This window comes from Brachycentrus maculatus, unplaced genomic scaffold, assembly GCF_059751285.1.
Source record: "Brachycentrus maculatus isolate JH-2025_06_01 unplaced genomic scaffold, ASM5975128v1 h1tg000060l, whole genome shotgun sequence".
Classification (NCBI taxonomy): Eukaryota; Metazoa; Arthropoda; class Insecta; order Trichoptera; family Brachycentridae; genus Brachycentrus; species Brachycentrus maculatus.
The window spans coordinates 255,972-280,601 of NW_028280814.1; the positions used below are offsets into that span (position 1 = coordinate 255,972).

General features: G+C 30.1%; 1 protein-coding gene across 1 annotated transcript; it reads right to left on the minus strand.

The window, feature by feature from the left end:
• Window positions 1-11,547: 11,547 nt before the first annotated feature.
• Window positions 11,548-24,532, minus strand: LOC148311621 (protein croquemort-like). The gene is made up of 9 exons (XM_088256300.1): window positions 24,211-24,532; window positions 19,849-20,010; window positions 16,295-16,474; window positions 15,229-15,354; window positions 14,665-14,874; window positions 14,345-14,556; window positions 13,332-13,595; window positions 12,871-12,978; window positions 11,548-11,967 (listed from the first exon to the last, which is right to left on the minus strand). The coding sequence occupies exons 2-9, from the start codon at window positions 19,969-19,971 to the stop codon at window positions 11,730-11,732; spliced, it is 1,461 nt and encodes a 486-aa protein (XP_088112426.1). The 5' UTR covers window positions 19,972-20,010; window positions 24,211-24,532; the 3' UTR covers window positions 11,548-11,729.
• Window positions 24,533-24,630: the final 98 nt, after the last annotated feature.

Genomic DNA, 24,630 nt, shown 5'->3' on the forward strand with positions numbered 1-24,630 from the left:
AGAATGTCAGTTTCCTGAACTGACTAGACGACCGTGCATATTTGTAGGTTCAACCAAATCCATCCTATTTTGTCTCTTGAGATACATTATCTAAATGTAAACATTTTGAACAAAATCAATTATTTGTCGGAGAATACCATTAGGTATATTGCGATAATTTCATTCATTATCTACATAACAATAAATAAGTATATTATACTCGTATTATGCATACATCCACGCGTAATCAAGAATCGCACATAAATAAATACCTATAGGTATACGTGTCATTTCTCAGTATCGGTTTTGAGTCATTTATAAAATATTGACGGAGTGATTATGGATATTCGTAAATAGTAAATATAATACATTATGCATACTTTAATGTCTACATAACATATTGAAATTCCATCGATTCGAAGTTTCCAAATTATTTTTTTTATCTCAAACCTTAAATGTAGATAGGTAAAACATTATTTCGCAAAGTGTTAACATCAAATGGACGTTAATTATTTATCTATTTTGAAATCACATTTTAGTTTGGACGAATGGCGGAGTTCACTGTATTATACAGAGTGGCGCAAAATTAATCACCCTATCGACACATGTTATAATTTTTGCAAATGGCGTCGTACGTCAATCATATTTGACACTTGTGAACTAGACAGCTGCAGTAGACAAACAAATTGAGGGTGGCGCAAAATAAATAATCTAATTTTGTTTTTAAATAACTTTTTTACAAAATAAAATTCTTTTAGGACGGAAATCTTTAGTAATGGATCTTCAAAAATTTTCTGTCATAAGTGGAAAAGATGATATCCGTCATGTGGCTGCCGCCAGTATTTGTACACATTTGTGCTCGTTTTATAAATATGTTTGTAAACTATCCATTTGTAGTTTACAAATGTCAAATATGAGGAACGTACGACGCCATTTGCAAAAATTAAAAAATCTTCTGAGTGATTTATTTTGTGTCACCCTGTACATACTTACGTATTAAATGCGTGCGCCGGTTGTGAATACTTTAAACCCGTTAGGTTACAATCTAAATTCAGAGATGATAATTTTACGGCATCTGAATTTGATGATTTTATTTTTTAAATAACTATTAATTTTATTGTACATAAGTTGTATAAAAACAGATAGTTGATACGTGTCTTAAGTTCTACCACAAGTATAGTAAGTAAACAGTGGTGGCAAACTTTTTGGACTAAGAGCCAAATATGCACATTACAATGATTATAAAAAAATCTTGAGATCCAAATCAGTTTGCAATTCTAGTACACCTTAATTATAATAAGACATTTATTTAATAAGTGGTACACTCAATAAAACTGGATTTCACGCTTAATAAGGATTTTATTAATTGGGAATATTTTTCATAAATAATGAATATCTTATTAATAATGAATATTAATAGTAGGTGGTCGACTACGAAACAGGCGTGGCGGGTTCGATTCCCGCCAATTGCAAAATGAACTTCAGAAATATTTATTTGGTCAGGGTATTTGTGATGTATTTTATATCTATTGCCAAGCAAACAAGACTCTAAAATAAAAATAGAGGCTTTTCGGGTTATTCCTCTAAAAAAAAGATTTGTAAAAAATGTTTGTTCATTTCATTTCTTCATATCTTGGACTCTTTATATTGTGACCTAGAGGGATTGACCTATTCACACTTATTCGGGTCACATCTGTGTACGTAACGCTGATTGCGTCGGGTTCTCGCTATATATTACATAATTTATTTTTACTAACCTTTCAGTAAAATATCGGCTGGGTTTGTATAGGAACCAAAATACTGAAACGATTATTCGTCTCGATGTTGAGTTATACTGATTTGAAATATAAGGACTTGAATACAGTTTTTCAATAGTCGTTATTGAAGTACTCCTACTACTAAAGAAAAAAATCATAAAGGTATTAACATACCCACAGGAAAAATTTAATATTACCTTACATTATTTTATAATTCTGGTGATTGTGTGAGCCTATGGTCACATTATTTCACCCGTTTTTAGACCCATCAGGAACATTAGTATTCAAAGTATTAATTAGCTTGTTACTGGGTAGCAATAAGACAATTGATCGAGATTATTATGTTTATAATAATTTATCGAAACAATACTCAAGACACTTATATATTTCTGTGAGAAGTTGAAGTAAGATATTTAATTTTAAAAACATGTAACTCGTTTATTTATTGATTTGGTGTTTAATTCCTAGAACTCTATTTTAATTTTTCAATCAAACACAGATTTTTTTGAGTCACAATACTAATTTTTATATGTTTTTTAATAAAATACAACTTAGTAGACTCAAAAAATCTGTGTTTGATTTAAAAGTTCATACAAAAACATGTAGCTCATTCGAATCTAAATTTATTGTTATTTATTGTTAAAAAATATAATACTAAAAGTGATTGAATTAATATTCAAACTTACGTGCTATTATCTTTCTTGTTCGCCTCCATAGTATACGAAGCTATAAAAATAAGATTCCGCCTTCGATTCGTAGGGGGCTCAACATAAATAAAGTGATTTTTTTTAGTTTATTGATTGTGTAAAATTACCCAGGACTTGTACCTGAAGCACAGGATTAATCACCTAGCCTTTAAACAAAAAATCTTTTAATTAATTCGATGCAATTCCCAGTGCACTAAAAGGGAGATTTGGAAGAATTATCTTTCAGATTCAGACCACTCGATAAATCAAATATCTTCTTGGATGCTTTATGTTTTTTTATGAATCTCGGATTTCCGTACTAAAAATCGAACCACTACTTTGACGAAATACAGTGATGCTATAGAGATTCCACGAAATAATCTGAAAAACATTTTTTTTAATTCTGACCATTAAGGTATGTACTTCGGAATGCTGTTCCCATATAACATAATGCACACGCCAACATACTACATAATCTGTCCAATTGAATCATCTTCCGACATCGAATAAAACGTCTGCCTATTCAATTCAAATCAACCCTAATTATAGCACTTAAATTAGAAAGCCATCTCTATTACGGCTTTAAACAAAATACAAACTTGAGTCCGGATTTTGGGTCGCTTTTCTGCATTAAAAAAAAAATCGCTAAGATTAATCAAGCCAAATGTGAGTGATCCATTAAACCAGCCTATGACAGGTCGTAAGCCCTATAAATACCCAGACTTCCATATTCTTTTTCATCTTAGTTGAGGTTTCAATATTAGATGTAAAAACCTAAAATAATATTTTAACGTAATTACCAAATAATACTTTTATTGTACTTACTACTAGGGTATTGCTAAATGAAATTTGACTAGATAAATATTATAAAGGAGGTATATCACTTATCTAATCACGATTATATACATAGTATGGTTTATCTTTCTCTATTGTAAACACGCTTACCATATGTATGTATTTACCTGCATAAACATTTTTGCTATAAAACCAAAACATTACGCTTGTTACATAATGTCAATAATCAATAAGCATAAGCTGTTGATTCAACGCGGAAATTCAAAAAGGTTTCTATGGAAAATATACAATACTATTCAATAAATGGTGAGTATGGTAGAATGGGCTAGTTGGGCCGATTTTTACTCATTACTCCTAAATTACCTAATGTACTTCAGGATAAATAATTCATCCTTTCCTAAACGTCTTTAACCGCCTTACACATACGAAAGTACGTGATACGCGCGGTTTTCTTCACCATTCCGCGCTAACCCGTACGACCTACGCGCACGAGAAAAGATATCTGTTGCAAAAATATTTAATGCGTACCGGATACACTGACAATTTTTCATCAGGTTGCATACCTGACAATATTTTGTGACAACATTCGTTTTGATAAAAAAAATATGCCTGAAAATAACCCGAAGGTAGAGTGGTTTAACAAAAATTACTTTAGGAGATATTGTCATACAATTATCATGAAGACGGTCCGATATACTCCTTGGATGGTTCAAATTTGGCATGGGTGTTTTTTTTAAACTTTTTTTAAAAATACTAGCTGTACCCGGCCACGCGTTACTGTGCTCAGTCTGATTAAATAAAAAGAAAGAAAATAGAAAGCTCACATTTCTAATATAGATCGATATAGACACGCGCGTATTCGAATATAACGTTGTGCTAAAATTGCAGAACCATATGAGTAACAAAACTATTTATGATAAATTTGATTTATTTGATGATAAATTTTCCTAATTAGGTTTTTTTTATATTTGTGTTTTTTTTTTATATTTACAAAAATACATCTAATTTAAAGTATAAAATTCCTTTTTGACATTTACGCAACTACTAGTTACGTAAAAACATCGAGGAAAGGATTATCTCGGATAAATATTTATATGACAATCGGTTAATCAGTTCACTAAAATTAGTAGAATCATTATCATTAATTCATCATCGCTTGTAAATACAAAACTCGTAACATTATATGGAATTTTTATTTGAGAAAATAAGGCAAGAACTAACGAATTCCCCAAAAATGAAGTAATGTTCCGTTATTCAACAAAATATGTACATTGATTGATTCGGCGGTGACTTTGTGGTAAAATTTACCCATTTTTAAAATTAGTTTTACTTGGTAAATACGTATGAGGAGATGCATGAACGTGGAAAAGGCGAGTTTTATTCTCTCTGCCTACCCCTGCGGAGAAACGGCGTGATGGTTAGTTAGTTAGTTAGTTTTTGGTAAATACTTATTTCTTATTATTTCTTAAAATCTATTGTGACACGTGCTTCGGTGGATTCCCTATCATTTTCTAACACGGTGTTTGAAAATGATGCAGAATGCATCGAAACGGACTGAACTCTTTATTTTCGCCGTAAACCCGTTCCACGCGATACCTTGTAAAAAAAACGTGTTAAAAATTATACTAAATGAGTAGTGCGCGAGATGTAGGAAATTCCGAATTGCTGTTACGCATTTTTAAACGATTTTCTTTTTTTTTGCACCGTTTTATTTTTAATTCGTATAACAAGAGAGATCAGTGTACACAGTTTTGAATTTGAGGTACATATCGCCAAATCATACACATATCTGTGATAATCGTATAGCAAATATATTTGAGCAGCTTCTCAGACATTAGGTTAAAACTTCGTAATACGGAAAAATTGGAATAACCTAATGTCCCATTGATTCCGAGTTCTAGCTACGACTTGTGCAACACCGCATATGACCTTACATGGACGTCTACTTTTTCCGTTTTATAACCTTTTCCTACATGTAAGTGGGTTAGGGTTTACTGTTTATGTTCATAGTAACTATAATTTGATGTAATATTTTAGTGAAAATTCTAGGCAAAATGCTCATTATAATTCAACTCATTCCGGGTAAAAGAACGATCGTAGCGCCTCCTACAATGGAATTTTTTCACTCGGGAGGAATGTATTATTTAACATACTTAACCTATAAAGGATTGTGTAAGGCTCGTTTTGTGTTTATAACAACCCATTAATCAATATTTTCATTCATCATTTTTTTTGCCAAATTCGCCTCCGTAAATACGTTGTTTTCGTAAGTTGGCAACGAATGACGTCACAGAAACTACACTATTACTATTACAGCTCTCTAAAGCAGATACATAAAGGGATACGCGCTATAACACACCCGGTGACGTAAAATTTGATGATGTATGGCGGTGTCCGTTTTTCGTTTTTATTAAAATATCTAAAATTTAAACCTTCATATCTCCCTTACTTCTCTACAGATTTCAATAAGAATATTACCGATAGTCTTGTGATATATGTCTAATAAACCAATATTTGGGACTCTTACTACCAATTTTAAAACATTTCATCATATGGAGTGTAGCAACCTCATGATCAATAAATCTTCATGTTTTTGTATGTTGGTAATTAACCAATATAATTATATTAATATCATTAAAACCAGTACCATTTTTTTTTACTCCGTTGATTCCTGCTCCACACACATACACACTGGGAATAAAGATGGCAACCTCATGAGGTAGAACTATTTCTAATCTTTGTACGAGTATATAGGTCAAGTAATAAAATTCTAACTCACCGTGACGTCACACTTGACCACATTCCGATCGCTTCTTTTTGGCGGGAATTAAATAATTATTTTAAATATTGACGGTTTTGTTTTACATCCCCATTATTCTTTTCCATCCCTATTATTCTTTTAAAGAATTCCATTAAAATGACGATTTTTTTCTATTTACCTTTTCAAATTAAATAAAATCCTTATATTAGAAATTAAAATTTTATTATTTAAGGTTCAGTATTTGTCAAATCACAACTTAATTTTTTCTGATTCCAGGTAACATTTTAAGTTTTTTTTCTTAAAACATTGTTTTTTATCTTAAAAATAAGTTTTTCTTCGAAAGAATAATATAGTTTTGAAAAGAAAACAGTTGTTGACACGTAAGGAGTTTTAAAAAATATATAAAAATATTTTTCTATTCATATTCAAAGAAAAATCCAATATACGAGTACTTATATATTTTTTTTAAATCGAGCTTCTCCGTTGGTCTCCGGTGGAATGAATCCTGTGCTTGCGAATACTCCTTAATTATCTTATAAAATTAAATAAAATCCTTCTTTTAGAAATAAAAATATTATTGATTAATTATCTTTTCAAAAATAAATCCTTCTATTAGAAATAAAAAAATATTAATTAATTATCTTTTCAAATAAAGAATCCTTCTATTTGAAATTAAAAAAAATACACTGTGCAATAAACTTTATGTATGAATTTCACCCAATTCTACTCTGTACTCAACTTTATGCAATTACTGCCAAATGGAGGTTAACTGGCATTAACCTCTCCGTGGCCAGAATCTTTTTAAAGGGTCTTTGAATAATAATTTTATGGTTAACTTCAATATTGGATCATCTACGTACTAGCTAATTAACCCATTCATAACTAACTTTTTTTTTAAAAAATAAATGTAGATTTATATCTATTTAAATATGTACAGAAATATTTTTTATTGAATAAACTTGTTAAGTATTTTGAAGAGACCAAATTATAATTTTCCATATACTCCTGTATTACAACATTTTAATATTTTCTCATTCGAATTCTTTTTAATAAATATGACATTTTTTCATATTTGAAGGGGTGGAAACCATAGAGGTTTTTAATTGAATTTCCTTTTAATTGACAAATGGTCGAAAAATGGATTAAGTAATATTTACATTTTTTATTTGAACATTATTTGATGTATACCTTGTCCTTCAAAATCATAGATTTTAGTTTTAAAAGTGACATCTATTGATAAAACTTTGAAGTAGCTTAGAATAAACAATTGACAATCTCTTCACTTTCAAATGTTTTCCTGAAGCCTATAAGTAGTAGTATTAGTAAACTTGTTTATTTTCTGTGTCTTTTTGTTTAAGGCTAGCTTAAAATAAAAATCAAACATGTAACAAATGAAAAGAGGGATTAGTTTCAAATGATTGACATTGAGTGTTACTTCGCCTTTATGATACAGATTCATTACTTTCTCGATTCGAGTGTCTGCACAGCTCAGCTGGATAAAGCACCTTATCAGGAGACAGGGGTTCCAATTCTGGTACAAAGCAGTTATTTTTTCCTTTGATCTGTGTTTGTTTATTGAATATTTGAATATTGCAGCGCCGATTCCAATCCTCGTGTATGGCAACACCAACGTGTTTAGGCCCAGGAAGGACAAGAAAAAAGGATATTATGCTACCCACACTCTCTCTCTCTTGACTACTGGACCTCGCCGCAAGCAGGTGTGTTGAGCAGAAGTACTTGTTACTGAGCGATGGTATCCATAGTTCAAATGAACATTGTATTTTTGCAAATTATTCCTTTGGTTTTTTTAATGGAAAGATTTAGTTCCAGTTTTGTTTTTTTTAACCCTTATCTGCACCTATCCATAAATACATTAAAGAAATGTGATCACGTACCAGCATTAGGGTTATATTAAATAAATATTAGAGTGAAAAATCCCTTACATTTATTTAACCCCCCTGGGAATCGAATGGAAAATTTCTTACGTGTAAATTAAAATATCATTTGATCACATACAAAAATAGTGATTAATTGTTCAAAATAATTTCATTTAAAAAAATTACTTGTGCAATGAGTTATACATATAATAAAAACTTTGAACTATTTGTGAGACAATAAGTTTTATTTATTATATTATAACCCTTATCACTGCATCAAATTGACGCAGTGTTATCTTGATCATTATTTACATGAAGGCAAGCTGATCATTCTTGCGCTTCAGGAACCAGTCCAGGGTAATATTAAATAAATATTACCGTTTTTAATCACTAATATTTATGTTCACCCCTCCCTGGGAATCATACCCGGGACCTCCAGCACGGTACCTAAACTCGCTGACCATTACACCACGGAGGCGGACAAATGTTTTATTTACTTATAATTTATTTTATTTTATTATATTTACTCAAAAAACATTGTCACATGCCCCAACTCTATTAGGCTACACGCCCTGTGTTGAGTTGGGACTGATGGTAACATGATACAACGTCAAGTGCCCTAGACATATTTCCTATTCTCCCTTCCTACCTTATTCATCCTCCTCGATTTCCTTTTCCATAAAACAGGAAAATCCTTCACTCAGAGCTCCTTCATCTACATTATGTGTATGTCTCCAACTCCTATGCATCATTGGGTGCGGATAGGGGTCAGAATTCAAAACAAAGCAGATTTGTAACATATTTTATTGTATAAAAACTTAAAACTAAATACCTACCCAAATTTATACATTTAGGGGTTAATATCATACTCTTACCAACAATCTCCAAATAAATTTTAATTTGTTTATTTTATTGTATTGACATATTTCGAAATAAATGAGCTGATTTTGAGGAGTTTAAACTATTTTATAGACATTTTCTATTATATATTAATGTCTTAAACTAGGTTTTCATTTTACAAGTCACGGACTAGATATTATGGAAGACTGTTTATCCATTCCAAGGCTTATTTCTAAATAATAAAAAATCCAGAAATCCAGATAAATGTTTATAAACATGTAGTCTAACTTAAAATTTGTATAAATTGTTTGCTCCAGGAAATGCGAAAAAAAAAAAAGTTTTTTTTTTCAATTTTGGGAATTGGTTTGGAATCTCACGTTTTCCATGTATATTATGACATTTTCATTATACAGGTCAAATCTCGGTATAACGAACTTCACGGGACCAAAAAATAAATTCGCTATACTGAAAATTCGTTACACTGGATGTAAAGGATATGACACATTTTTAATTTATTTTATCGCCATATTATACCCACCCAAGTTAAATTACTGTTACACTACACCCGATCTTCCGGTCAGTGATCAATAGAATATAGATACCTACCTAGTACAGGACACGAGTGAAATGAAACCATGATTTTCAAACTGTGAGACTTTATTGCAAAAAAAGACATTTATAAGCAAGTAAAAAAAGGTGAATTAAAAACCAAGTTCAAATAGGTTTTTATTTTTTGATAAAAAAATCGGAAATTTTCTTTTGGACAGAATTTTCTTTGGCGGCTTGAAAAATGGACTTCTCAATGTTACAAATGTTTTTTAAAACATCTTCGGGCACGTTTCTGCAGCTGCTTAAGTAACCCCGAACATTCTTCAGTCCATTTAATGCTTCCACTAAGGAAACCTTCGCTTCAAGCGGAACAATTATAGCTTCATTCTCATTCTCATCTTCATTCGCTGAAGATTCGTTTTCAATGTTCTGTACGTTTTCAACGATTTGCTTTTCCGTCAGCTCGCCTGCAACAACCACATTTTTATCTACTTCGATATAATCTTGGAAGCAGACACCAGCAGAGACAGGAACTACCGATCTATAAATTTCTTCTGCTTCATTTTCAATCTCCAGTGATTCGTCGATAGTATCCACATAGGTACCTTCAATCACTGACGATTTGTCCCAACATTTGTAAATTGTGGACTCCTTTACAGACCACCATGCAGCACAAATCATATCGCAGGCTTCTTTCACGTCGATTTTTTTTACTTCTTCAGAATGCATGTTCGCTAGGATTTTGTTTAATAAATGACCCCTGTAATGCACCTTTACGGCGCGTATGATGCCCAAATCCAGCGGTTGCAATAATGCTGTGCAGTTGGGAGGAAAAAATTCTACTCGTACGTGTTTTAGTTGACAGGTTAACGTATGGGCCGAACAATTGTCGATTAACAAAAGGATTTTTCTTCTTTCGTAATTCATTTTTCTGTCAAGATTTATCAGCCATTCGTTAAAAATATGCTGCGTCATCCAGGCACGTTGGTTTGCCCGGTAATCGCAAGGAAGTGATTGCACGTTTTTAAAACATCGAGGGTTTGCATATTTTCCTATTATTAACGGTTTAAACTTTTCCGTACCTGAAGCATTGCAGCAAAATAATGCGGTTAATCGAACCTTTGATTTTTTGCCCCCCTTGCATGGATCTCCTTTGAATGTTAAAGTACGGTGAGGAAGCAATTGGTAAAATATGCCAGTTTCATCAGCATTGAAAATGTTACTTCTGTCATATTCCGCAATTATTTTTTTTATTTCGCCTTCACGCCATTCCGCAACACGTTCTTGTGGGACACTGTTAGATTCTCCACAAATAGCTTTAGATAAAATTCCATACCGTTCTCGAAACCTGTTGAGCCATCCGACACTTGCCTGGAACGATTGAACATTCATCATATTGGCAAACTCCAATGCCTTTTTTCTAATCAATGGTCCATTCACGGGAAGATTTTGAGACCTCACATTTTGAAGCCATGTGAATGTGGCCTTATCCACATTATCATTCAATGCACCTCTAATCTTCTTTCTCTGTGGTCCCATTGAAACTTCTTTAATCTGGTCTTCTATCTTTTTTCGATCTTTTAAAAAGGTTGAAAGAGTAGAAGGTGCTATTCCATGTGCTTTGGCAACCTCATTCTTTTTCTTCCCAGAGTCGATTTCTTCCAAAATACTTAATTTCTCTTTTAACGTGAATTGCCTTCGTTTTTTGTCCATTTTGAATTAACACAAAAATAAATGACGTATTGTTTTTGAAAAGTTTAAGAATCGCCGGAACACAAAGGATGAGTACAGCAGTAGGTAAGTAGGTACGTACGAACAAAAACAAAAACTTGGAGATTTATCACGTTTACGACACGTGTTACGCTCACCAGCGGTCACTTTTGAACACGTGTTTAGTCACCGAGTGCCAAAAACAAACTGAATTCGGAGAAATTTTATGTAAAATGGTAACATAATTTTAAAATTTTGAAAAAAAAAGTTCGTTATTCTGAGATCGGCTTCGCTACATTGAATTTTGGTGCAGTACATTTTATATGGAAGTTTACCGGGGACGAATTGCAGATTCGTTATACTGGAAATTTCGTTACTTCGGTATTCGCTACAAAGAGATTTGACCTGTATTGACTTTTTGACTCTTTTTACATATCGGTTCTACATATTAAAAGAAGCACATCTCCATAGATGAAGATGCGCTTCTTTTTAGCTCCATTTTAAAGCCATTTGTAAGTTATTTTATAACATCAAATTAAATGTAGTATTTTTCACCAAAACAATATTTTTTCATTTTTTTTTTTTTTTAAATTATTAAATAATAACATCTTTTTTTTCATTGCAAAAGAGCATTCAAATGTCCTTTTTCCCTTTGAAGTTAAGCTCCATATATGTAGACAGACATCAGTCTCACAATGTTAAAGTTGTGACCTCTTAAGTAAGTAAAATGGCAAGGCACTCGGAGTTTGGCATCGTAACCTATTTGTATTGGAAGCTATCTGATAAGGGAAGTTTCAGATTCAGACCTTCTCAGGGGGTATTTAACGAGAACAAATACTCCAACAGCGACCAGAAGCACTCCTATTGCAATGAGTGAGTAGAATACGGCACTCATGATGCCCTCAATCGAGGCGGCAAGTTTGGCTTGCTTGGCTAAGTCTTTGGTAATGGTAACTTCTTGTTTAAACCAAAGCATCGGGAAGAAGATCTTATCGGGTAAGACGTCAAACATGCTAAAACATAAACAGCACTTGAAGATAGGACCTAATGTGGTATTCAACACACTAAAACAAAACTATAAAGGTCATTCGTATAATAAGGTTCCATATTTTTTTTAAATAAACAGCTTTATTGCTTTCCTTAGCATTATATGTACATCATTTTAAACTTTACAACCTACTCTATTTTTCTACATAATTGCCGTTTTTGTCTAAGCACTTTTGAATGATTTTTCAGTTAAAATTTTGTAAATTGGAATGGCAGCAGAATTTTATGACTTGGGATACAAAAGTTGGAGTATTTTCTGCAAAAGTGTTTAGACAGAAACGGTGATCATGTAGAAAAATATAGTAGGTTTTAAGCTTCAAAATGATGTATAATGCTAAGGAAAATAATAAAGCTGTATATTTTTTAAAAAATATGGGACTTTTTTTTACTTATGACCCTCGTAAATCACAACAAAATTTTAGAAAAAACTGACAATTAAAATTGAAATATTTACAAATTACAATTAACTGATCATCACGCCACTTTCCGCAGGGGGAGGTAGAGAGAATAGAACACCACACCAACCCTGTCTTTGCAAACAATATTCGCCTCTTCCACATTCATGCATCTCCTCATACATACCCGCTGAGTATTCTGACTCAGGAGTCAGACTTGACCAGTATTTGAATTACTTAACCATACCAAGTTTTCCTCAGTCTACCTCTGCTTCTATTTTCAACTGCTTTTGCCTCAAAAAAAATACTGTTCTTTCTTCACTCATTTTATTCACATGCCCGAACCATCTCAACACATTTTTATGTAGTACTTACTAATATAAAACAATTTATCATTAATCTGGTAGAACCTGCAAGCTATAGATGGTGGGTATTTATATTGTATTACTAAAAATATATCAAATTAATACTCACTGAATATGTTCTATCCTTTGAACAAAAACATTGATTTGTAATTGGGCTCGTACAAACAGTGGTATTCCTGTAGCTAGATTTAAAGCTAGCTGGAATTGGTCGTTAGTTCTGGAATATTAATGTGTATTACATATTGTTATATGTATACATATATATATTTAAAAATCAACATTTCAATCTCGTAAACAAATAATTAAGTTAGATATGTTTTCACTTATTTCTATATCCATTTTTTCCTTTCAGATTTCAATAAGAAGAGTACCAATTGTTTCATGAATTTTTGGAATAATTTATTTGCAAATCTGCCTATTACAAAATTAATTCAAGAAAGATTTACATATTTTGAATAAGTTTCAGTTTTTGCGATATATTTTTCATATCCTCGGTACCTACCTGTAGAATAGAAGCTCTGTGGGTTATTCTTTTCTAAAAAATAATAAAAGTAATAAATCAATCCTCACTCATTTGGATGGAGGCCATCAATTCTAGAAGTGTACTCAGGGTCAGACAAGTAGAAGTGTGGATAAGAAACAAAAGCTGGTGCTCCAAATTTGCATAATGAAACATTCCTGGTTCCGGCTGGAGTGCAGATACTTCCGACGGGACAAAAACATGCTTCTTCTGGGTAATTCGCTCCATTGTCAAATGGTGAGTCGTCTCCCGTAAAAACTGCTCCGTCTAAGTTTTCTACAACAGTGGACCCATTTCTCTTCAGCGACATATATCTGAAATGCAAAATAAATACCTTATTTTCTCCTTTTGACCAACAGTACATATTTACATATATTGTTACAGTGAAATTCCATCAAGAAATATCAATAATAATGTGTTTATTAGTTTAGAGACTGAAAGGAATGTGCATTTCAATATGCATTTTTATCAGTGGTTCTGCGGTATTATTGATAGTCCTGAAATTATGCGGAGAATTAGTTTGTATGATCCTAAAAACAGTGTCAGTATAGATATACATACATACACAGGATTAACCTGCCGATGGTCATGCGTATTGGAAAAACTACTGAACAAAATCGAATTGGTAATGAACAATATCACATTGGACTGTCAATCTGTTTCCATGTTTCTGAAGTTTTCTGAAATACGAGTCTATTTTTTTGGAAAATTTCCATTGTTGCAATTTGAATCATATTGCTTTCTCTTTTTTTCCATAACATAATAAATATGTACAAATAAAATTACAATATTCAAAAATTGTATTTTCCTAAATAAATTGAGTTAACTTTATTTTGTGACAAAAACCCAGTTAAATTGTGTAAGATAAATTAAATGCTTGGGATATCAAAAAAGAATAATGGCAAATGGCAAAAGTGATATTACCTTACAGAACATGTCATGCCTAATTTAGTCAGTATATTTATATATTAGTTCTTCAGAAAGAAAGACTGAATGCTGCACTATAATTTATATTTGTGTTCTTAAATATAGTGTAAAAATAAAATTATTTTATTTAACTTACGAACAAATATCTGAGGCGAAAACGGTAACAGTATCAGGATTTGTTCTAGGAGGAAATAATTCACCAGTTGATCCTTTAACTGCTCCACATTCTCCATCATAAAAATCTACTTTATTTTTAAAATTCCACAAGTCCATTTCTCCTAATCTGTCCAAACCATTAGCTCCCGTTTGAATGTTCCACCACCCATCGTAAATATCCGAATTATTACGCTGCAAGATTTATACAAACATTAAAAATAAATATTACAAATAAAGCACTCAAACATTTCATTGTAATATTCAGTCAATTTTAAAATGTACCTATAGTAAAATACTTACACCATAAAACCATCCAAATTTATCAAATGGCAGTGATATTTCAGAAATATTTAATGATTGGATAACAGTCAATAACCTGTCTTCATATCCATCAAACAAAAGTTCTCTGGCTGTCTTTGTTACAATCAACGGTTCAGAGTAAAGGTTCAAAGCAGAATTAAGACCGATGCGTATAAGGGATGATTTATCACGAACAAAGTAAGCCGCAGTCTGAAAAATGGTGAGAAATTAGTACATTTATTATAACCTTAATATCTGAAGACCATGGGGTTCGTTTAGGACCGTATCCATTTAGGCACCGTATCCAAGAATATGAAGGCCATCTGGAGATGTGAATCAAACCGGATTTTACATATTCTCTTACACTGCTGTGAAACATGGCCCCTTACAAAAGACCCAGAACAGATATTTACTACAGTCATACTCGGCGATAGTCCATTGTTATATGTTTATTTACTATATGATAGAACATATTAATTGTAGATTCACATATAGTAATATAACATTTTATAAAATAAAAACCTAACTTAGGGAAAATAAGAATGATATACAACAAGTACTTACAAGAGAAACCATATTAATATTTGATATTTCATCAGATAAATCTCCATTAGTTAAGTCAGGACGAAAAATCCAACTTCTTCGTGTCAAGAATGTTACAGTCCCATTATCATGCCATGATATGTTAACCTAAAAAATCAAAATATTTGGTTTAAATCAATTATAATGGTGAATTAAATAAAGTAAAAAAATTAAATCAATCATCATATCATGTAATTTATTAATGATAAATAATAAAATAACAACATAATTTTGTTAATAATACATACTATAGTATAGTAGCTATACTATACGGAATATTGAATAACTATTACATTCATAAATTTATTTTTGATGTAATTAATGTAAAAAAAATAACTATAACTTTTTAAGTATTTGTTATAATCAGGACTTTTTACCCATGTAAGGCGGTGGAAAGGCGTTCCGGCATCTTTTTTCATGGATAATTTAATTTATTTTTTAATTTCAATATCAATCAGACAAAACAATGTTTGCGCTTACGTAATTAAAATCTATATGTATATAATTGGTTGAAATGATAAAATATGGTATTGTAATGAACTAATTTTTTTTAGTAAAAAGCTTGACATGAAGTGAGTTCCGGGACCTTTTTTGTTAAATAAAAAAAGTCCTGGTTATAATTTTTAATATATAATATGTAATTTTGATATAGATAGTTATGATATCTTAACAGATATCCCTTGAGGATTAAATCTATTTTTTGTAAAAAATATTACAACATACTCAAGAAAAATAATCATATAAATGAATATGTATAATGATGATTAATCTATTATTTAAATTTGAATGCTTATTTAAACAATCAAATGTTAGCGTGAAACTGATTATGTTCAGAAAAAATATATATGTATCATGAATCGCCCCCCTTTGATTACTGTTATCACCCATTTGTTAGTTGCGTATGATGGTTAAAATGACGGCCAACTATAGATAACAAACTTAATAAAACTATGAATAACATATTAATCAAATAATATGCAAACAAACAAAAATATCACATGGTTTAAATACATATATGTGTGTGTGTGTGCATGTGTATAATACTTACTTTTAAATGACTTTCTTCAAAAGTATATGGTCCTAGATCTTGAAAGTGAGGTTTAATGGAATTATTTTTTATCACTTCTTCACTATTGGTAAAATTATACAAATATAATTCTAAATAAATTGGTAACGGTGTTTCCTTCCATAAATCAAAACTAAATGAGGTACTTGTTAACACAGACATCTGTAAAGTAAAAAATATAAAATATATTTATTATCTATCTAATACACATTCATGATAGCAGTTCATCAATATTTAGGGTTCAAAATAAAATAAAGAACAAAGGAAAAATAAAGGAATGGGTAAATGATCAAGAGTTAATTTTATGAAAATTGTAAAAATTTTATATTCTTAATTTTTCTCTCTTTTTTGTGTGTATATCAGGTTAAAATGGTTAAAAACAATAAAAAATGTATGCAAAAAGAACTCCACTGACAAGACATACAAGGTGGTTTGATGGGTCTCTGCAAAAAAATGTTTAAAATTGTTATTTAAATAAATGTAAACAATTTATATTAATTAAAAAAAAAAAAAAAACTTTCAATCATATTCAAGAATAATAGCATTTATACATATAAATACATGTAAATGCACCCAATGAACATTTGCATCTATGGAAATTGCAGTGTTGTGTTATCAGTATGTAATTGAGTATGAGTACTTCAACTGTTAAAGAAAACATGTACTCATATATGTAGGTATATATTGTTGGAGACATTGCAAAAGACCTATCTTAAGAATGGTCAATTTTATAAAAATGATGAGTGCAGACAATACTATCAGAGCAGTTAATTACAAATAAAGGGTCCGCCAAATAACATTTTTTTTTTGAAAATGGGGCGCAAAACATCGAGTGTAGCTTCGACTGTGTGGCACGTAGCGCCGTCCTGTTGAAACCAAATGTTGCCAATATCCTCCTCTTCAATTTTCGTGAACAAAAATCCGTTCAACATGGCCCGATAACGATCGCCATTGACTAACGGCCACTCCTTGCTCATTTTCAAAGAAAAATGGCCCAATTATGCCTCTGGACCAAAATCCGCACCAAACAGTGACTCGTTTTGGGTGTACCGGCTTTTCAATGTATGCGTGCGGGTTTTCTGTGCCCCAAATACGACAATTTTGCTTGTTTACATACCCGCCAAGATCAAAATGAGCTTCATCCGAAAAGATGATTTTTTTGGCAAAATCGGCATCTTCTGTAAGTCGAATGTCGCAATATTTCCCAGCGTTGTTCAAGCGTATACACAACCATATTCGCTCAGCGGAAGGATAAAACTAATTATCTGTCAAATCAGACATGAGCTAAGTGTTACCATTCACGAAATAAGCACTAGTTGAAAAAAAAAACTTTAGATGGCGGACCCTATACTATATTTTCAAAAAATAGAGGGCATTACTTTAGACTTCACTTAGAAATCTAATACTTCAACATTGATCGTAAAATCTAATCAAATAAAAGAAAATGACATCATCGTATAATTCATAAATTATATAGTATGCTATAGTAAAAAGTGATTAGTAAAAAGTAATTACAAAAAGTACAATTATATAGTAAAAAGAATCTCACAATATTTAAAAAAATATTATGGAAATGTTTCAAATCGTATACATGTCTTTGGTGTACAGTATTTTAAAATATATGGTTCCACTTCCATATATGGAACCCTCGTTACCCAATTTACATAGATAAAGTAAGATCTTTCTTTTTTCAAATTAAGAACCTGCACAGTTGCAGTGACCAGTTATTTTTCTTCAAACGGACTTTAAAAAAAAATAAACATTATAGATCTTACCTGGTTACATAAGATCTTACATTATCACCTTGACTAATTCACCATTGACTGAAGACTGTAATTCAGATAACTTCAGAGTTATAAGTCTATGACTAACATATGTTTCTATGAAATAGAAACAGGATAGAGGATACAATCACATCCATGAAGACAATGTGCAAGATCGACATTTTTGGTAAAATATCTCAGTATTAAAAAAAATTATCTTTACAATTCTCACTGCAAAACATGACTTGAGAATTTTCTCCAGATTTCATTAACACATTGTATTTAATTTTTGAGATGAAGGCTACGACAGCTATTTTGTAATTTTACATGTATCTATGTATTGTTATGCTTGATTTCTGTGAATGATTCTGAATCAAATAAGAATAGATGAAATAGAAAAGTACTAAATAAAAAAGTGCGTATTTTTGAACATATTCAATATTTATAAAAAATCATTCTCTATTTTCTTACTATGGGGCAAGTATTTATTTTTAGTCCGCCTCTGTAGAGGCACATTCAGCTAGCGTGCTGGCTTATTCATCTTAAAATTTATTGAATATTACCCTGGACGGTACCTGAAGCGCGGAATTGATTGTCTTGCCTTCATGGAAGTAACAATCAAGATAACACTGCATTGATATGATGCAGAGCCATATCCACCATAGGATGCGGATAAGGGTTAGAAGAAGAATAAGTATTTACTAAGTAAAACTTTAATTAAAAAGAAGTACATATTTATATGTAACAACTTCATTTTTAAAAAATTGACAAACTCATGGATAATCATACTCTACATATGTATGAGTAATATATAAGTGATGGAGACACATCTTTCATTGACGTAGATAAATAAATTCCTAACCAAGAATATGTACTCATAATAATAATATATTATTATCATAATGGCATAAATTCAGTGAGTAATATTTCTGTATAAATATTAATAGGTTGATTATAAAAAATAAACAGTTATATAAAAATTTGTAATACAGTCATTAATCATAACTTTTTTTAATGTCTCTTTTGGGACAATTTTGTTATCACCACCTCGGACAAGATAAAAATATGAATAAAATAAAGGGCACTTTCAATACATAAAATGCATTTCACAATCAGGGGCTCAGAATAACAATGGTGAACTACGAAAATTGCAGTTTTGAGCAAGCATTGAACTTACATTCTAAAAAGCAATTATATTAGTGACACAAAGGCGTAACTCCCTATGCCAATTATTTGTTTCTATGTAAGATAAGTTAATTTATGCACCTCTGTAGGGAATTCTCTAGTGTTTTTGACTACCGTGCTGGAGGTAATAAACATTTTTCTTCTTCTAATGGTGCATAGGTCACTCCATTGTATTGATGCAGTGTTATCTTGATCGTTAACACATGAAAGAAACGTGATCAGCCCTCCGCTCCAGGGTAATATTGAATAAATATTAGAGTGAAAAATGTCCGCCTCCGTAGTGTAATGGTCAGCACGCTTGGCTACCGTACTGGTGGTCTCGATTCGATTGACAGGGAGGGGGTCAATTAAAACAAAAAAAATAATAAAAAATGTCCGCAGTACAAAACAATTTTTTTTATTCTATTGCAATATTATTAAATGTTTTATGAAATATTTATTCAATATGAAAATATGGTTCGTGAAACTAGTAAAAATAAACAGCCCCAATACTCAAAACAATACTATTATCATCATCATTATGTTTGTCTTTTGTTGTTATTATAAATACAAATTTGTTAGAATTAAAAAAAAAGAATATGTACTTACAGTTTTCAAAATACTGTAGAACAGTGTTGGCCAAATGATGACTAGAACAGTAAAAATAAGGCTTAACGAAATTCCAACAATCATCTGCGCCATAAGGCCACATTTCCTCGTACAACATCCCATTGTATCAGATAACTATGTAGTTGAGAATGAACAAATAATCTGTAACATCAATCAAAATTATTTTTTTAAAACATACATTCATTCTTAAATAAATCACTGAACAGATTAAATTTATTTGATACATCGTACCTAGATAAAGCATGTATAAAAAAATCTAAACAAGTATTTATTTTTTCTTATTCTCCTAAAAATATTTAATATCTATATAACGTCGTAACATCGCTCGCGGCGAGCATCACCGAGCATCCAAAACTATGGATGGAGCGCTCGGCTCGGTGTACTGACTGCCTGAATGATGCTCCGGTCAGTCTCTACCTTTACAAAATTATAAAATTACTTATAAAAAATTTTAAAAAAACCTTGTATCGAAAATTATCATGGCTGAAAATAGTGTAAATAAGTTTTGAATATAAAAGGATTCAAAAGTTGTAAAAAAAATTAAATGTTAAAATAAAAATAATTTTATAATGAATCAAAATAAATTATATTTTTATTCATTATAAGATTTATATATATATTTATATATATATATATATATATATATATATATATATATATATATATATATATATATATATATATATATATATATATATATATATATATATATATATATATGTGCACACATTATTTATTATTTGGTAAAATCTAGATGAATAGCTCTTATCAAAATAATATATAACCAAGCAGGTGGAAGCACCTAAGCCAGGATAACAAAATTGATATTATAATTTTAGTTTTAGATTATATTATATCATCATTTTTAATCAATATGGAAATATAACAATTTGATAAATAGTTCCTTCCATTTTTTATTTATTGCCGGTAAAGGAAAATATAAAAACCAATATATCGAACTAAGGCAAAAAAAAAGAAGGCTTCAGAGATAAAGATTTAAAATATTAAGAATTGTGTTATAGTTTAATTTTTCTTTTGTTTGTGTACAAACTCTTGCTGTTGCTATTTTTTACAAATTAGAAAAAAGGTAATATTAGCAAAAAAGTGTAAAAACAGAACTCTGTCAGGTGGCTTGGTGGGTCATTGAAAAATATTAATTATGTAATATACAAATGTTTACAAAAATTAGCACACTTAAATAAATATAAATATACATTGTCATATTATTTTAAACCACTTTTGATGAAAGCATTTCATCAAAAAATTAAAAGGCAAGGTAATCAGCGATGCGCTCTCAATGTGTTGTCTAAAATATCTTCCACTCATATAAGAGAAAAAGGAGAGAAGATAAATAATAGGGTGAAGGACATAACTACCTCACAGGAATACAAATGAAGAAGGAATAGTAGCCGGAGAAAGGAAGAATAGCAGCAATGGCTAGAAAACTCGGATTGCATACCCTTAATCATAGAAGGATAGTTAAAGACTTGTATAAATTGGACAAGACCACTAATGTTAGATTTAAGTTTTGTACTGACATTTCTTGGTTGAACTGTTATTTTATTATATTTACCACTAATGTGTATAAGTATCTTTAGGCCTTCAAACCTACAAATCATTAATATTAAGGAACCCAAAGAACATAAATAATTTGTCTTTAAAACATAATTCGTATGTACCCATCTATATTGTATTATTTTTTCTTAAATCTTGCTTCCATAATACGGCTAATCAAATCAAATCAATGATATTATAAAAACATACTATTTTACAAATAAGCATCATAAATATTATCAGATTTATATAATTCACAGTGCAAAGTACAACAAGCATTGCAAATCATATACTTAGTCATATATTGCCCAGTGAAGTAATTTAAAAACATAATGTGTAATATCATTCTTCTGGTTACCTAAACACACAAACAAAATGGTTAATACACTGTACGAAGCAAAAGTGAAATCAATGAATTTACATTTTTTTATGATTACTCAAAGTTCAACTTTCAAATACAACGTCTACTTTATTCAATTTGCTGTGTACACCAAAATACTATAAAATAAATAAACCTATATAAATACACTTAATTTCCTCAACTATAAAAAAATTCATGGATAAATATTAATTTACACTTGCAAAACTGGCAAAATTTAGTTTTATAGGAAAAAAAATGTCAAGACAAATAATGATTAATCATTTGCATACTTATAAAACTAGAAAAAACAATATAATTGACAGGGTATCTTCTCATTTATTGCAAATGAATCAGCAACTATAACTATGAACTAATGACTCAACGACAGATAACACATTTTCATTAATTGATTTAGCCGTCACTTTGGGGTAATATCTTTCTATTTTTGTTTAAAGATTTACTTTGTAAATACCAGTATTTCTTAAAACCTATTGTGACACGTGTTTCGATACATTCTGTATCATTTTCAATCACTGTAAAATGAACCGTGTTTGAAAATGATCCGGATTGCATCAAAACAAGTGTCACAATAGATTAAAATAAATAGTGGTATTTACCAAGTATATATAACTTTCATTAAAAACATATTAAGCAAACAGAAATTTCATTTTACTATGTGGAAAAGGAAGCCTAATCGTACATGCACGCATAAAACAGTTTTCCTAATAGGAAGTAAATTTTCCTATCTAAGAGTGTATTCTTAAGCCAGTTTCATGGTTTGAGTCTATTGTATGATATATTATTTCGAGAAATAAAAATGCTTTGTGTTCTGATCCACTCACATTTTTATTAACCAACTAGTTTCGGCAACAACCTGTTGCCCTCTTCAGGGTTTATTTATTACTAAATAAATAAACAGGGTTTATTTTTTATAAATAAACCCTGAAGAGGGCAACAGGGTGTTGCCGAAACTAGTTGGTTAATAAAAATGTGAGTGGATCAGAACACAAAGTATTTTTATTTCTCGAAATAATATACCAATATGATCCACAAAGTTAATGCTTTCAATATTCAAAACATATTGTATGATAATTCTATTATTATTTTTATAATGAGCTTCTTAGGCCTACAAAAATAAATAAATTTGAAATATATCTTATATAATGAAAATATAAATACTTCACTAAAATATATTTTCGAAAAAACGATACAAAATATTTAATATTAAAGAAACTCTTGCACCAATTAGTTTCATTGTATTGTTATTATTTATAAAAAGTAAATAATAGGAATTATAATAAGTTAAAATGATCAAATGTGTAAAAAATTATCTAATTACATAAGACTAAAAGGTTTTAATGTCTTAATCAGAAATATGGGATTCAACTCACCTGCTTTTTGTAAAATATATTTTTAAATATTCAATATACTATGTTTTAAAATTCATGTTGTTGAAAGAATTGGTTTCACTGATGCTACCTAATCCTATCTACTTATATCGCAAACTGAACATATAAGGTTTCAAAAGGTAATTAACACGAAATTCTTTATTAATTATGTTAACATCAATCATTATATATATAGTCTGAATATCCTTATCTTTAGTAGGAGATAATTATCTTTTTTAACAATAATGTATTATATAAATGCATAATTATTTACATAACAAATTATTTGATCTAGTCAACAGGTAATGTTCTTCATTGCTGTAATCTACAACTAGAAATATAATACTACAATACTATTCCTAATCTTAAAAAATGCTAATACTAAAAACAGAATAAATAAAGACCAACACAACACACACTTTGATAAATTATATGCAAACTTTTGTTCTGCAATTGTAAGACAAAGAAAATATGTTGCATTCATTTGTATTTCTGATAACAATTTCATTTGTAAATGCTGTCCATGCCTTAAATCAATCATGGTGAAAGTATTTCAACAAACAGTATACACAAAAATAAAAATATGACTTATTTTAAATCACTTTTATACATCAAAGTAAATATATATATATATTTTATAAAATTCACATACTATCTATAAAAACAGAATAAAAATAATATATTTAAGTGAGAATATACTAATCTGGTACCTATGGAAACACAACCATACTTAAAACAATATATTAAAAGAAATATATTTAAAAAATATCGATTGTAAAATGTGTTTAAATTGAAACATTTTTTTATTACAATTAATGTTTTATTTACCTTTATTAAATAGACAACACACAAAGCATATTGAAGAAGAAATATGTTAAATGAACGCTAACCCAACTTGTTTGGTAACGAAAAATGACTAAACGCCAGAGGCAATCGCAGCCTGGTACAATGGCCATTGCATAAAAACAATAATTTCGTCATACAAGTACACACGTATTCGAAAAAAAACATTCACTAGTAAAAAATAAATATAAATACCTTTCTGCTGCGATGAGCTTGGCATAACCAAATAATCAAATATAAAATTAGTAATTTAATAACAATAACAGCTTTTAAAAATACCTTTTTTTACAATAAATATTTAGTTTATTCTAGAATATTTTTGTTCAAGTAAAAAAAAATAACATTGCGAGACGCCTCGTGTAGCTTTACTGTAGTAAAACTAGCACATTTAAAAATTATAACGAAACAAGTTCATCAGACGTCCGCATGCTCAAGACCAGTTCAAGACTACTAACAATAACAATATTCGACGCATAAACGCGAATAATACAACACTGTAATCAGTAATCGAAAACATATTTATGACATCTGACGTGATTTGACACATATTTGACATTTCACTTTTTTTTAGTTTTTAGTCTTTGTCCGAGTAAAGTGCTACGTTCATAAAATTAT

What these genes read in the sequence shown, in the direction of transcription:
- LOC148311621 (XM_088256300.1), bottom strand. Translation starts at nt 19,971, where the DNA reads ATGGGATGTTGTACGAGGAAATGTGGCCTTATGGCGCAGATGATTGTT. An exon ending in AATTTGGATGGTTTTATGGT is followed by an intron (nt 14,557 to 14,664) that starts GTAAGTATTTTA and finishes TAAATCTTGCAG; the next exon opens with CGTAATAATTCGGATATTTA. An exon ending in CAAAGGATAGAACATATTCA is followed by an intron (nt 11,968 to 12,870) that starts GTGAGTATTAAT and finishes TTTATGTTTTAG; the next exon opens with CATGTTTGACGTCTTACCCG.